This window comes from Telopea speciosissima, chromosome 2 (genome assembly GCF_018873765.1).
Source record: "Telopea speciosissima isolate NSW1024214 ecotype Mountain lineage chromosome 2, Tspe_v1, whole genome shotgun sequence".
Lineage (NCBI taxonomy): Eukaryota > Viridiplantae > Streptophyta > Magnoliopsida > Proteales > Proteaceae > Telopea > Telopea speciosissima.
Genome location: NC_057917.1, coordinates 72,519,709 through 72,535,756, shown reverse-complemented (window position 1 = coordinate 72,535,756; position 16,048 = coordinate 72,519,709). Strand labels below are relative to the sequence as shown.

The 16,048-nt window shown below is 38.7% G+C and overlaps 1 protein-coding gene across 3 annotated transcripts in view; it reads right to left on the bottom strand.

Moving 5' to 3' along the window:
- The window catches only part of LOC122652914 (N-terminal acetyltransferase A complex auxiliary subunit NAA15), a 49,985-nt gene extending 34,764 nt beyond the window's left edge, over positions 1-15,221 (bottom strand). For 2 of the 3 annotated variants that reach the window (XM_043846798.1, XM_043846797.1), the window contains exons 1-6: positions 15,003-15,221; positions 12,392-12,470; positions 11,911-11,993; positions 11,657-11,806; positions 2,390-2,505; positions 1,171-1,276 (exon numbers count right to left, since the gene is read on the bottom strand). In XM_043846798.1, coding sequence (XP_043702733.1) covers positions 1,171-1,276; positions 2,390-2,505; positions 11,657-11,806; positions 11,911-11,993; positions 12,392-12,470; positions 15,003-15,053 — 585 coding nt within the window. In that variant the 5' untranslated portion in view covers positions 15,054-15,221. The remainder of the gene's footprint in view (positions 1-1,170; positions 1,277-2,389; positions 2,506-11,656; positions 11,807-11,910; positions 11,994-12,391; positions 12,471-15,002) is intronic. The other variant, XM_043846796.1, reaches the window with a different exon arrangement.
- Positions 15,222-16,048: the final 827 nt, after the last annotated feature.

The window sequence follows — 16,048 nt, the reverse complement described above, 5'->3', positions numbered from 1 at the left end:
AACAATCTCACTTCTGTGCTATAAATCCTTGACAATCTTCTGGGTTGCAACACTCAGATGAATTTCCTCCTCAAATAAATTTATCCATATGACCTTACCCCTGATCAAGAATTGCCCTTTTCGCTGGATGTGGATTTAGATACAATCTTCATAGTGAACATTTAAAGACAAAGATATTCCTTTTTGGCATACTTTTGTAAAGAAGATGGCGAAACATCTGAATCATTTTGGACAAAAGGTAGTTATAAAGACCCATATTTATAGCTATGGGTAAGAGCATCCTCAAAAAAATGGGATGACCAAAATCCAAGAGGTAAGACCCACATATTCTGCCCATTATCAACAAGATCAAAACCTTGTGAACCAACAACCAACAAAGCACCCTCCACCCCACAAACATACACCTTAAATCGTGCATTCAACCCCACAGACCAAAATACTACATCACAACCCTCTGAAAACAACGTAAGAAAATTTTCTATTCATCGCCCACAACCAATCATTAATATCAAAGAAGGGAACAAGCAAACAAGAGAGTTCATTGCTCCTAGGCATCTGGATCTTGGCTTGTTTGAAAGCTCTTTCCATCATTTAAGCTGGCTCGCTCTTGTAGCTCGCACAGTAAGCGAGTCGGGTTCAGGGCATTTTAGAAGGCTACTTTGATCAATCCACCAGAAGCAGCAGCCTGTACTCTTTCTCTTTCTTCCCCATTTTCCATGGTGTCTACAAAGTCACATTAGGCCTCCATTAAAGTAAAAACACTTTTCCCCCTTCCCCTTCCCCCTTCTTCCCGGTGGAAATTATGGCAGATCATTTACCACATCATTCACCTCTCTCTTATATATATATATATATATGGTAAGTCACACATCAACAAAAAAATCAGTTATCTATTGCTAACACTAGCTGCTTTAATTATATGCAGGATGAGATGTTTGCTCAGTGTTCTGCTTTTCCTCTACGTATGGCACCCATTTAATTGAGCTACTTAGACATTAACAGGTACAAATGCACTGAAAATTCAAGCATGCAGTGTACAAATAAGAAGATCAAAGTTTGAACCTGATAGAATTAGAACATATTAGCACAACAATTACACTTCAAAAGGAGGAAAGATATACAGGTGTGTTAATGCATGTTTAGTACAGGACAAAAGTTATATGGTTATACCTTGTATAAAAGCATTTCGCCATGTTCACAACGTTCATTATCCGGAGGATAGTCATCCTCCAGGGTCCCTTCATAGGCTTCTAGGATTTCAATCGCTTTTGCACCACTAGAAAATAAATCAGAAGATAAACAACTAAGACATTCATTCGGGGGAAAAGGTGAAAGCCTACTGTCTTTGCATGACAAAAGAAACAAACATGGTAAGAAAGGTGATGATAAGCTAAATGAATGAAGCTCAGTTAGAGATGCACAAAAGGTGCTAAGGCCTCCAGCAGCTGAGGCACCTGAGCAGTGAGGCAAAAAACAAAATATAATAATATAACCCACTGCTAAAACACTTAGAAGTAATGCGTAAGTGAAAGATAGTATACTATAACAAACAATAACTACCATGGTATGTCAAAAACATTAAACAACTATACAAAATTACAAAAAAATATGGAGATAGGCAACAAAGCCGAAGTAAGTCAGGGCAAATACCAATGTAGATAGCAAAGCCTAGGCCTAAACCAATTTGCAAGATTTCTTGGATTTGTTGGAAAGCTTTCCAAAAAAATATGATTTATATTGAAGAAGTTATGTTTCGGTCAAACCTTATTTGGTGTATGCGAATGCTATCAAAATCGCTCTGAATGAAAATATTTTTTTTAGACATCAAAACAAATAAATATTTTACCGCACTTTTGGTTTTTAGCAATGTTTTACCAAATTAAGATTTATGGATTTTTTTTTTAGATTTGAGCAACCCCTCAGCATTTAAAAGTTGAAAATTGCACCTACTGCCGAACTTTTCTTGAACTAGGGGATTGACTTTTAATCCTTTTGGAATTTGATTTTAAATATTTTTATTGGATTCAAATAGGTGGGTACTTGCTTATTTATGAATAATATCTTAAGTAAATGAAGGCATAAATAAGAGTCTGTCCTGGTTTCTAGCATAAATGTTTGTCTGTCCTAGTTTCTAGCATAAATAAGTGTTTGTATACCAAGCTTTCCCACCGAGATCTCGGCGAGACAATGCAATCTTCTCATTTCACCAAACATCTCGTCTCGGTTTTTCAAAAAAATGAGACATTACCAAGATCTCGGCGAATTCTTGTTCCATGCCATTAATCTCATTTTCATTAATTCAGTCTCTTCCCTCGCAATGTCTAACATCAGGCAATGAGAAAAGACAGTTGTTACATCAAGAAGTTATCAGATAAGGGGCAAATCGTACTTTGAGTTTAAATGATGGGAAACAGAAAAGCCAATCCAGTTCATACGATGATTTGGCTTTAGGGTAAGTAGTTGCTGTCTTGTTTCTACGAAGCCAGTCAAGTCCCGCATTTGAGCCTGTAGCATCAAACTAGGAAGGCATTAGCAATGGGCAGTATGTAATGAAATCTATAAGTAGGTAAGAATATACACACCACCAGCAAAACAAATATATGACAACAAAGCTATGAGCAAAATTAATTTCCCTAACTTAAAAAATTTTAGTCTTCAGGGAAAAATGTTTGTGAGCAAATACTCTAAACAGACTGCAACACTAATTTTTAACTCTTCTGTTCTCCATACGCAAAGATGGTGAAGAAAATAAACTCAAAGCCAAAATTCATAGCATACCCAAATAACCACTCGTTAAGGTTTCATCACTGAGCAACACAAGAGAGCCTCTGCTGTCTTATTCTAGGTTCAGGTTACACATTTTGTTTGAGGTGGCAATGGGACAAGCCCATGTCCTGATGACCTAACATAAATAAGGGAGCAACTCAACTGAGCACACAAAAATCTCATGAAGTGTCAACTTGTCTTAGTCTTTGACCTAAAAGAGTCAAATATCAACATCCAAGACCAATGAAAGTGACCTAGTTTCATTATTTGTCTACCTCATCCCCACTAAAATTCAATACATCTTCATAAACCCAAATCAAAGAACACCAAGCACAGTCAAAAAGTTACATAAAGACAGCGAGCCATAGCAAAGGCCATCCAGTTAGACAGAAGGTGATGTTTAAATGTTACGACTCGATTGAAAGACATGGGAAGAAACAACAATGAAACAGAAAGCAGTTGAAAATCCAATCAGGTCTCTACTAGTGATGGTGAACATGCAAGTAAAGAATGAGGCCCATACGTCCTCTTCAATCAGTGGTCCCGGTCTTATGCAATAGAGAAATGGGGAAAGAGTTGCTTTTGAATGAAAATTAATGCCAGGATTTCCTACTAAATAAGTATTTCCTGATTCTTCAGGTGTACATCAATAAGAATTTCTGGTTGAGGATTGTATCAATTTTTTTTTTTGTAGGAGAGGATTGTTTTAATAGATCCATCAACACTATGGCATGACAGCCCATTTCAAGAAGACCGCTAAATGAAAAAGAGTCCCCTCAATTCACCAATCTTCTGGCAGCTTCGGAATGCAACTTCTGTAACTCACAAACTCTCTTCCCTCATACTTCGGTTATCTATCAATGGTCAGAGATGAGAAGGCCTGACTCTCGCTACTGTTCATCACTTTGTCTGTTTGTGCATGAGCAATAAGGTGATCAATAATTCAAGACCCGCCTTGTGCACTGGCCTTTTGCTACCAAAGTGTGTGTAAGGCCTTGAGAGACTCCTGATTTCAATTGTAACGCCTGGTCACCAAGAAAATGCTCTCAGAATCAAGAAGGTTCTTGGATTTCATGTATCCATTTCTACGAGCTCACAGACATTTCTATGATGACTTCACATAGCAATAGAAATATATCATAGGGCTCCTAGTTGCATGACATTTCTACAATGACTTCACACACCTCACTGGGTGAGGGATTGTTGATAGACCAAGGAAGTAGGGGTGGCTTGGCGATGATAATGATATAAGAACCATCTCCTTGATTGTCAAACGGTTTTCTATGGATTATCATTAATCCTGAGGATCCAGAACAGATCTCTAGTTAAGGCTATGAACTATCTTTAGCATAGTTCAAAATCTCGCGAAATCTCGATCGAGATTTCGAGAATTTTGACCCCCTCGAAACGAAATGACCCCTCGAATCAAAAAATATACTAAATTTCGATCGAAATTCTCGAGATTTCGAGATATTTCGAGATTTTTTCAAAATCTCGCGAGATTTCGAAAATCTCTAGAAAATGCTTCATATAAAATACCATGTTTCGATAGTCTCGGTCGAAATTTCGACCGAGACTGAGAAACAGAGCATTTTTCCTCTTTTGCTTGGTTTTTTAAGGTTTTTGCTTATTTCTTCTTCAATCTTCCACTTCCCACTTGAATCCTTGCCGCATCAACGCCAGAATCACTTGGAGAACAAACTTCTTAGCACATCTGTGAAGCCTTTCCACTATTTCAGGTAAAACCATATTCTCAAAATTGATTTTTTTTAGGGAAATGCTTGATCAACATGTTTGTTTGTGATGAAATAAATATACGTTAGACACCGGAAGCCGATCTACGACTTCACGGTGTCGAAATTTTTTTTTGGTATATATATTATTAATTTATTTTTCTACTTCAAAAATTGGATTTATTTACAACAAAAATCAAAAAATAATAGGGGTTATGTATATTGTATGGTGATGAATTAAATATATGTTAGACACCATTGGCCAATCTATGGCCTCATGTTGTCAAAAATATTTTTCTGCCAATAATTAATTATTTTAATTTTCGAAAATTATAAAAAATATTTAAAAAACTCAAAAAAATAGCAAAAAATAAGAAATAATATGAGGTTTTTGTTTTAAAATTACTGAAAAATATAAAAGTAAATTGTACATACTTCTCATTTGCTGCCCATTTACATATCTTTTCGATTTTGTTGTGCTAGGCCAATATTTATTTGAAAAATATTTTTAAAAATTGTTTTTTAATATGAGAAAAATATGAGGGTTAGGGGAAAAATACTAAATAGTTATATACTTATATACTTGTGTTAGTGCTCTTAAATCTTAATTCTTAAACATTTAAAATTTTAAACTAAAAGAATTGATGTGCTTGATGATTAATGAATTGTCTTTTATTCATGCAACAGAAACTAGTCGATTATGACGAACCGTGGTAAACAGCAGCCGAGGCAAGAGGGCAGAGGCAGCCGGCCCGCACCCGGGGAGGGGAGCACACCCAGGCGCCCTAGGGGTGACATTGCATGGTTGCATGGCACTCCAATTGATGGGGATAAAAGAAAATCCCAATGCAACTATTGTCACATGCAGTTTTTGGGAGGTGGTGCCACTAGACTCAAACAACATCTAGCTGGGAATTCTCCTTAAGTGGTCGCATGTCATATGGTCCCTGTGGAGGTATCTAGGGCTGTCATTGATTACATGAAGGGAGGGTGTAAGAGGAAGGCTTAGAGGGAGAAGGCAAAAGTAGATCTTGAGGAAGCAGTGAGGTGTACAGCGGGAGGCCAATCAAGCCATCGTGATGATGATGATGATGACAGTGATGATGTCTATGTTCCTGATGATATAGAGACTGAGCAAGAGGCTAGGGATTGGAGATGAGCACAGATGATGAGCAGAGCCAGTTATCATGAGGATTAGGAGAGAGTCGAGAGACAGAGAGTAGGTGGTAGTGGAGGAGCTAGTACCTCTAGAGCTGGTGCTAGTGGTAGTGGAGGAGCAGGTACAAGTGGAGGAGGTGGGTTGCCTAATCCCTTTAGGAGATCACAGAGTACGAGGGCAGCTCCCCCTCCGCCTCCACCACCACAAGATGACCCAGCACTTCACCAAGCACCTGGTGTTCATAGAAAGAAAGGCAACAAACAACCAAAAATCAAGGGAGCATGGAAAAATCTGAAGGGGATGGTGAAGGAATCTATAGCTAAGTGGATGTTATACCATACCATCCCAGCAAACACAGCACAAGGCCCCTTTTATCAGACTATGATAGATTCCATTGCTGAGGCTGGCCCAGGGTAAAAGGGGCCCACCCCATATGAGATTATGAATGTGTATTTGCCCCAACAGAAGAGAGAGCTTGAAGGCTACATCAATGAAATGAGGGGGCTGTGGGAGAACTATGGGGTGACCATAATGTGTGATGGTTGGATTGGTCCTACAAGAAAGTCCATCATCAACTTTATGGTGTATTGTGATGGGAGGACAGTCTTTCTGAAGTCTGTTGATGCATCCAAAGAGAAAAAGGATGCAAAGTATATCTACAAATTGCTGAAGGAAGTAGTAGAAGATGTAGGAGTGGGGAACGTTGTCCAAATTGTAACGGACAACAGAAGCAGCTACAAGAGTGCCGGTGAGAGGTTAATGCAAAACAATAAGTACCGGTTGTTTTGGACTCCATGTGCTGCCCATTGTATAGACCTCATGTTGAAGGACATGGGAAAGATCAAATTGGTACAACATGTCGTGGAAAAGGCAAGGCAAATGACCAACTTTGTCTACAACCATGGGTTTGCACTAAACCTCTTGAGGGAGAAGTGTGGGGGTGACTTAGTGAGGCCAGGCATAACTAGATTCGCCACCAACTACATTGCACTCAAGAGTATAGAAACCAAGAAGTCTGGACTGAGATCAATGTTTGCTTCTGAAGACTGGTTCAACTGGAATGGGTCCAATACCCATGGTGGTAGGGAAGCACAAGCTCCAATTTTATCAGATGACTTTTGGTCTAAGTTGCATAAAGTGGTACAACTTCTGAACCCAGTGGTCAAGGTTTTGCTTATAGTTGATTTTGCTATCAAGGGACTAACCATGCCACATCTATATGCTGCCATAAACTTGATGAATGAAGGTGTTTACAATGCAAATCCACGAGGTAGCAAACACTTTCTCAAAATTATCAAGGAGCGCTGGGAAAATCAACTTATGCATCCACTGCATAAGGCTGGTGAGTGTACACTCTTTGTTTTTTATGCAATTACATATTTTAAAGTTAATTTGAAGGATATATTACTAACTAGTCAATATATAATGTCAATTTCAACATATTATTTGTACCCCAAGTACCAATACAGTCATAGGCTTGGGTTGAATAATAGTCTTTTTGACGCAGTCAAAGAAGTAGTTGCCAAGTTGGAGCCGAATAGTAAATTACAGGCAATATGCAACAATGAGGTGAGTCTTATAAGTTATAATTCATTTGGAATTACTCAATTCAATACTAAATAGTAACGAGTCATTACTAATTTTAAATATTTTCCAAATGATTATAGTTGAAGACTTTTAGGGATGCATTGGGAAGTTTTGGAACCAAAGCTGCACAGCAAGGCCGGACACGCGGTGATGCCGGTACTCATTAGTCATTACTTCATTAGTCATTACTCAATTCAATATCTTATTCTTTTGAAATGAAGGTGACATGTTTCTTTTGTTGTAATGCAGTTGAATGGTAGGTGTTGTATGGGGGTTCGGCAAACAATTTAAGAAAAATAGCAATCAAGGTTCTCTCCCAGACATGTTCAGCATCTGGCTGTGAACGGAATTGGAGTACATTTTCTCTCATCAACTCCAAGAGGAGAAATAGATTGGGTTCTGAACGTCTCTCTAACTTAGTGTATGTGCATTATAATTTGAGGTTGAAGATGCAACACATACGCATGGGACAAGAGGGTATCAGGGAAAATATCGATCTCGCCGACATTTTCCAGGTGGAGTCAGATGATGAAGATTCTATTGTTGATTGGGTGAGGGATAGAGGTGAGCCAGTGTTAGATCAGCCTGGAGGTAGACCTGACCCCATGATAGCTGAACACATAGAAGCTGATGTGGATGACTTCATGGCTGCAGAGGGTGAGGTACATGCACAGGACTCGTCACCCATACCGTTCCAGTCTACTGGTGGTGTTGATGAGGAGGATGAAGATTGGTCTATGTCATCTGGTGGAGATGGTGGTGGTGGTCCTGGTGGAGATGGTGATGATGGAGGTGATGATGAAGGTAATGATGGACGTGATGATGATGGTGATGGTGGTCAAGCATATGAGGGAACTCGAGTCCCGTTTGTGGTACAAGAGCAGCAAGAGGCAATCCGTGCCCCCACCGGCCCCACACCAGCCACACGGCCCACATTGTCCACCTCGACCTACTCGAGAAAGCAGCGTGGCCAATCCCGTCCTGGTGGTCGTGATAGTGGTACTAGTAGGCAGGCTGAGCTTATGGACATTGATGCCCTATCTGGCTCTGTTGGTGGACTGAGTATTGGCGATAGAGACAGTAGATCGAGTGGGCATTTCCGTGCCCCATCTTTTCATGTAGACAGCAGTCCATCTCGAGCACAATCAGAGCATGGTTCATCTCATTCACATCCATGTGGCGAAGGGCATTCGGCGTACCACTTGGGGCGGCACCTATATCTTCTCCATCCATTCCCGTTTTGAGTATGACTCCCACTCACAAGGATATAGTGGATCGTCTTTTGTGCATGACTTCTTTTCCTACACTGGCTACCCAACCCACCAGCCGCAGCCGTTCAACCCGTACATGCTCCTAGAGCCGTCATATAACTCATATCATAGTGGATCAGTGGGTAGTACTTCTTCATAGTTTGGTGACCTATATCCTAGGATAGGTTACCTTCAGCATGTTGATGATGTAGTTTACATGGCCACTGTGGATGACTACACTCGCTTCTTCTCCCAAACTATGACGTGGCATGCATTTGTCCTATAGTCGGAGAGCAATACACGTCGGCTCCAGCGGACTATGAGTGGGGTTGATCCTGGACGGCGGAGTAGTTATTATTAGCAAATTTGTAAACATTTGAGATGAATGATGACTAGTTGACTACTTGGCTTGTAGCCTTGTAGGGGACAATTAGGGATATTGACATATTGTGATTTGGAATGTTTGATATCGTCTTCTTAAATCTTAACTCTTAAGTTGTTATTTGTTAACTTGTTATTGACTTGATGTCTTATGTACTTAATATTATGATTTATGACTTAACTTATGAGTCATTATGTTTCCAACTTAGTTCCAAGTCAATTTACTTGTTTAATGTACAATGTGTAATTAACTAAGTTATACACTTATACATTAGGGTTCGACCGTACGTTGCCAATCAATGGTGCACATCCAAAACACCATTTTGGGTGACTATTTTTGCAATTTGAACATTTAAATGTGTTTATATAGCTTAAAATAGGGTTTCCATGAAGTTCCAGGCCTTAACTTGGCCTAAAACCCACCGAAATGACCTATCGAAACATACCAAAAAAAATACAATATTTCGACCGAAATATCCAAAATTTCGAATATTTCGGATATTTCGGTCAGCTCGAAATACCGAAACGAAACGAGTTCTCGAACTATGATCTTTAGTCCAGAGGATCCTGAACAACCAAGTTCCATTTCCAGTCAAGGGCCATATGTAGGCCTCCTGCCTCAATACCTCATCTATTTGCAAAGCTTTGGGAAGGGAAATTGCCCATAAAAAGGTAATCACTATATATGTAAGCCTCATGTGCAAAACAGATGAATAGTCAGTTGATCATCTTTTCTTTTATTATTCTTTGCCACAAGGATCTGGAATCATTTCCCAAGGGGTTTTCAAGTGGACGGCCCCTTTCATGAGAAAAGGCTGTTTTCTGTGAGACTACTTCATTGGCTCTCTTTAGGGGTATCCGGGGGATGGGAATGCCAGGCTTTTTAGAGATTTCTTTTCCGAGCTAGAAGAAGTCATTCAGCACCACACTATCGCTCCTCTTCCCTTTTTCCCTTTTTTCTTTTCTTCATTGTTCTGAGAGAGTAGTGGCTCCTTTTATACTTTCTTCTTCTTTCTAATAAAATCATTATTTATCAAAAACAAAGAATTGTGAATTGAACCATGATATGGGTGCAAGTATCTAGTGAACCGTCCAAATGTTTCCACAGATATCCATGTCAATACGTGTTAACTCTTGACGAGGAAAAGAAATAAAAAAGAAGAAAAGTATTCATGTTACATGGCTAATAAACCAAGACTGTCAGTCAACTTACTAAAACACACAAGCAAAAAATAAAGCAGACAGCTGACAGATTATACATGCCAAGAAAGCAACAAAGTTAATTAGAGACTTGGTGTCCGTGTAAGACAACAGGAAAAGAAAAGTGTGTTTTCCATACAAGCCTAAACAACTTTTCACAACAGGCTTCTGCTAGACTTGTGTTAATGCCATCTGAAAATCCAGATTATGGATCTCAGATGCAAGTGGGCCCTATGATCAAATCTGTGATCAGATCTGAGATAAAGGATGTAACTGCATTGTTAAGGGAAGAAATCAGATCAATGGAAGGAGAGGTAAAAAGAGATGAGATCGATCTGCTTGGGAGGAAAAGAGAGAAGAAGAGAAGAAATCAGGCATGCGACACCAATCCATTATGCTTTGCTGAACAACACCAGACTCTTATAAAAATTAATATTCTTGAGGGGGTGTATACATATATAAAGACCTTCTAAAATCAACCTTAATTGATAGGGGGTGTATACTTTTCACAACAGGCTTCTGCTAGACTTGTCTTAATGCAATCTGAAAATCCAGATTATGGATCTCAGATGCAAGCGGACCCAATGATCAAATCTGTGATTAGACCTGAGATAAAGGAAGCAACAGCGTAGTTAAGGGAAGAAATCAGATCGATGGACGGGGAGGGAAAAGAGATGATACCAATTTGCTTGGGAGGAAAAGAGAGAAGAGAAGAAATCAGGCATGCAGCACCAATCCAATATTGACTGCTCAACAACACCAAGCTCTTATAAAAACTCATAGTCTTGACGCAAATCGTCCTAAATTGATGGGGGTGTAACGTATAATGCAACTGCATCATATACTATCATGTGGAAATTTCAGTAAAAGCATCTCCCAAAGGGCAGCAGTCTAAACTGACTACTATAGACAGTTCCTTGTAAGAAGGATGGTCTAGGTCTGCCATCGTCAAAACGTAAAACAGACTCTTTATCACAAAGCCAGGACTCATATATTTTTCAAGCCTCAGGACTCTCTTTCATGGAATCGCTTGATTTAACACTCTAATTATCTTGACCGTGATTCAGATAATTGCTTACATAGTAAGTGACAGCCATTCAGCAAATACTGACCATAGCTGTCAAGGCGATTATGCGCCTACGCATCACCTAGACATGAGTATATGTAATACAGAAATGATATGCTTAGATGCAACATAGAAGCCATATCAATGCAGTTTAATATAATTATGCTAGAAATGACCTGATATGAGAAAACCAACATATAAAATAAAGCAAAGGACATAATATAAACATAGTCATCAAAAAACAAAGCAATAAACATAAATCAACGCAAACTCGTAAAGTGTCAAAAAACTATTATATAAGGCATGCTCACAAGGCCATTAGGCAATGCCAAGGCATCCAAGGCAATCGCCTCTCTTGCATCAAACAACGCGTGCTATTGCCTTAGGGCCAAGAAGCCACCTGGACACCTAAGCGACACCTTGACAATTATGATACTCACACATAATTGCAGTTTGTAGATCATAAGAGGTCACTAATAGGGTGGTGGGGAAGTCCAGAACAAAAAGTATTGACCTGTAATAGAGACAGATCTCTAAGAATTTCAATGTTGTCTGGATCAATCTTCAGAGCATTTCTATAGCATTTGATTGCCTCCCGGTACTCCCTATCTGATCGATACAGTAGGCCATAAACGTGCCAGCAAACATGACTTTTAAGGTCGTTCTGCATTGAATTAGAAAACAGCAAATAAAATGTAAAGCATATGGCATATCAATGTTGACGAAAGGCAGACTTTTCATCTTAAACCAGTGAAAGAGTATCCCAACCTTTAGGCCACGCCTGACAAGTTCATATGCCTCAGCTTTGCGGTCCATGCAGTTCAATGTTAATCCCTTCATGGACAATGTTTCTAGTAATGGCAAGGCAAATGAAGATCATTAAAAAAGTTATGACCAATAATAATAATAAACGATTCTTGTTATTGCGGAGTACAAAACTACAAATATCTTGTATATCTTACATTAGGGCATTGCAATCTCTATTGTGTTGGTCTAGGCTAATGAACTTCAATGTTTCTCTGTACTTCTTATTTGTCAATTAAAAATTTTGTTGTTTATCAAAAAATATATATATAACAATAGGACGTGAAGGTCCTCCCATTTATGCATCTTTACATATGAATGATGTGTAATTTCAATATAGACTTTTTAATTGACAAATAACAGATTTTGTAAAGCCAAAGTCTTAACACAAACAAGAAATACATACAGACCAAACCTGAACAGAATTTCAATGAAAATAGCTTACCTCCATGATCTGGAAACTTTTTCAATATGGCATCTGCAGCCTTCAATCCCTTCTTATACTGCTTGGTCTCATATGATTTCTGCGATAGTGAACCATGTGAGAATGATATAATGGTGTATTATATTTGCGTAATAGGGGACTACTCCCAAAAACAGAGTATATTATTTGTGAGGGACGTTAACCATCACAGTTTTGGAAGAATGTATGTTTCAAAAGAGTTAGTTAATACTACTTCCACAAACAGAGTATTCAACAAACCTTCATAATTTTATGGTAGCCAGACAAGACGTAGATCAAATGAGAGTTAATACAATTATTTTAATACATTCATTTGAATTTGCTATCTTAGCATGTACTACAGCCATGTGAGACCTTTGACATAGCAAGGTAACCTAAGAAGTTGGAACAAAATATGGAGAGTTTAAAGATCTATAAATCATGGGAACATCTTCCTTAATCAAAATTAGTGGTGGACCTGAATGTCTCAATCACTAACAAATAGTAAGATTATTTGAACGACAATATTTGCTTCTTCACATGAACTAACTGATCTCGTTCCCTATTATAAATTTAGAATAGAATTTGTAAGAGAGATCTAAGAGATGAGCATGGATACCAAACTAACTGCTCTTTTGCACATGCTTTATTATATCTGGAGGACTACACCAGATGCAGGAACAGAGAAGTCTGGCAAGTATTCAGTTAAGTCCCAAGCCAAGGCAAGGTACCAGGTTTCGGTTTAGAGCCCGGTTTCGGTCATTGGTTGTTGTGCAAAAAATGCTGACATTTGGATGGGTAACTTCAGAGAGGGACAGGGCTAGAGGAGTTCTATTCAATATTACCTTTGAGTCACATTTTTAACTTCTTGAATAGGATCTGGGTTTCCTGCTTTATTAGGCTTGATGGCGATTACTTGATCTGAATACATGACCCACAACAGCCTCTGGCAATGACATTCCAGAGTCCCAGAGCAATAATCAACATATAATGCCACTAACTTCATCTGATATGGTTCCCACTAAATAAAGCATAATTTAAAACATTTCATCCGTTAGAGGAAGGCTCAAACACATTTATTTTAATGATTCTAATAAAGTTACATAAAAAACAATTACACCCTGTTTCAGTGGTTATACTGGCCTCTGAATCTGTAAATCGGTACTTACTTTTTCTTTAACACACTTTTTAACAACTAACAACTTCATTAGGAAACATCTCAAATCTTATTTTCGTACGACTCAAAAGACTGAAAAATATTAACAGAAATCATAAGGACATTATGACAATATAATAGCCAAGAGATGTAGCAGGTGCTCTAGCAATGAATGAAAAATAAACATTAAAGGATAGGGATCAACACTTTCCCATGCAAACTGTTGTTTATATTGCTATCATTTTGGGCATTCACTTTCTTTCCCAGCTTAGGAGGAAGCATGCCTACTCCCTTATTTTGTCATTAAAATAATCCCTTCTCTAAGGATCAAGAAAGAAAAACCAAAACAAATAATAAACGTGTTAAAATTACTGAGACGGCAATTAACAAAAAGCTGGTACCATTCCAGAAGGCTGCAATTTAGCCTAAATCAGAGAATGGAAAGAAAAAAATATCAAGAAAAATTCAAATTGCCTGGGGACTTGCCACCACATCAGAAACACTCCAAACTTCAAGACAAGAAAAGCAAACACCAGTGGTTGCATGTGACACTAGTCACTGGTACTATCATTAGCCGATCAATTTCAATGAAACCACATGCTGAACCTCACAGCCTAGCGAATGTAAATTGGATTGAATCATAAATCAAGAGAACGAATTTAAGCCTAGTAAATACAAATATAATTTTTTGGGAGAGGGATAGGTACACCGTCCGTGTGCGGTAAGATAGCGGGCGGCACCAATGGGGGCACAGGACCGGCATCATACAGGAGGGGGAGGGGGAGGGGGAGGGGGAGGGGGGAAGAGAGAGAAAGACACTGCAGGTGCAACCTCGCGGTACACGGGCGGTGTGCCTAGTCTTTTTCTTTATTTTAAAATTGGTCTGCCTAAAAATAGAATCAGAGGCATACACAGGTCAAAGAAAATCCTTCTTATGCATCAGAGATAAGAACAATCAACTTCTAACTGAAAGATACATAAAAAACTTAGCAGCACGGAGAACAACTAAATATAATCCTAGTAGCAACAGAAGATTATTAAGAAATATAAATTTAGCATCTTGGAAAGATTTCAGCAAGCAGACGCTCAATTTCAATTCCATTGCTAACTGAATGTAAGAAAATTAAGCAGAAAACTACACGCAATTCAGTAGCCACATGAAGGAAAGTCGATAACTCAATAACCAAGCTCAACTGATATCAAGGTTGCAAAATAACAGCAAAAACGTCGGCAATCACACTTCATACTGTGCTGACACTCCAATAACAATTAAGAGAAAATAATCAGATATCCAATGAATCCAAGCACACAGTTTGAGCAAAAGGGCAGCACGAAATCTAGGGTTTCAATGAAAAAAGGAAGTATGAAAGATTATTAGAAGACAGAAATTTGAAGACAGTAAAAACAACTTGATCGTTTGTGAATCGTATAACAAAACGAATAAGAAATAGAACTTACGACGATGAGCTTGAAGAGATTGGCCTCCTTGGGAGGAAGCGAAGCCCCCATTGTTGTCGAGAATTCGCAGAAGGAGAAGGAAAGAAAAGATGAGTGGGAGACGATTAGGAGTGCGCAGGTTTAGGGCTGCGCAAATGGTAGACGAAGATGGTGTTTTTATCTGCTGCAACCCTACCCTGAAAAAGAAGTATACTGACTTAAAAGAAGTGTGTGTTCAACAAAAATATTTTCTTTAATTTTCCCATCGTTTGTTGAGGACTGGGGGTGCTTCTTAGAATTTACATCCCAAATTCTTTACATTTTTTCATGTCCCTTATTTTTGCCTTATTGCATTCATACCCTTACCTTTGGGGACAAAATTGGCAGCTGCCTGGGTTGTAGCTATGTTCGTGCTGACCCAATTGAAGGCCCCGATTTGGAATCCAAAAAGGTATTTTGAAAAATACCAAAATCTAAGAGGGTATTTGTGAACCCAAAGGGGAAAAGGATTACTCCAAATTTGCACCAAATTTTTTACTATCTTCTTGGGCACCTCAAGGACCCTAAATTTGATTGGCTATCGTGGATTGTACAAGTTTCTTTAGGCCCCGTTTGTTTAGAAGGGCGTGGAGAGAGAAAACTTTACAAATAGATTTCAAATGTTACTGGGGTGAAAGACATGAATGAGAAATGTGAAGAAATATAGACTTTCATGAACAATGCTAATATTTGGTTGCCTACACAAGGAGTGAGAGTGAGAGTGACTGTGGGAGAGGAAGTATTGCGGAGCACTTGAGACTTTTCCATTTCATGAACAATGCAAAACGGACCAAATTGGTGGGGTTTGGAAGTGGGGAGAAATTAAGGGTGCCAAAATGGAATCAGTATCGAATACTATAACCGATTGTTTAAAATTGAACCAAATCGCACTGCGGCAAATGATCCAGTTTTGGTTTGCATTGCAAAGCTGTCGATTCTCAACCAAATAGAAACCGGTACCTCTCACTCGAATACTAGCGTATGCATCAATTGGATTAATTAATAAAATTATTATTATTTTAATAAAA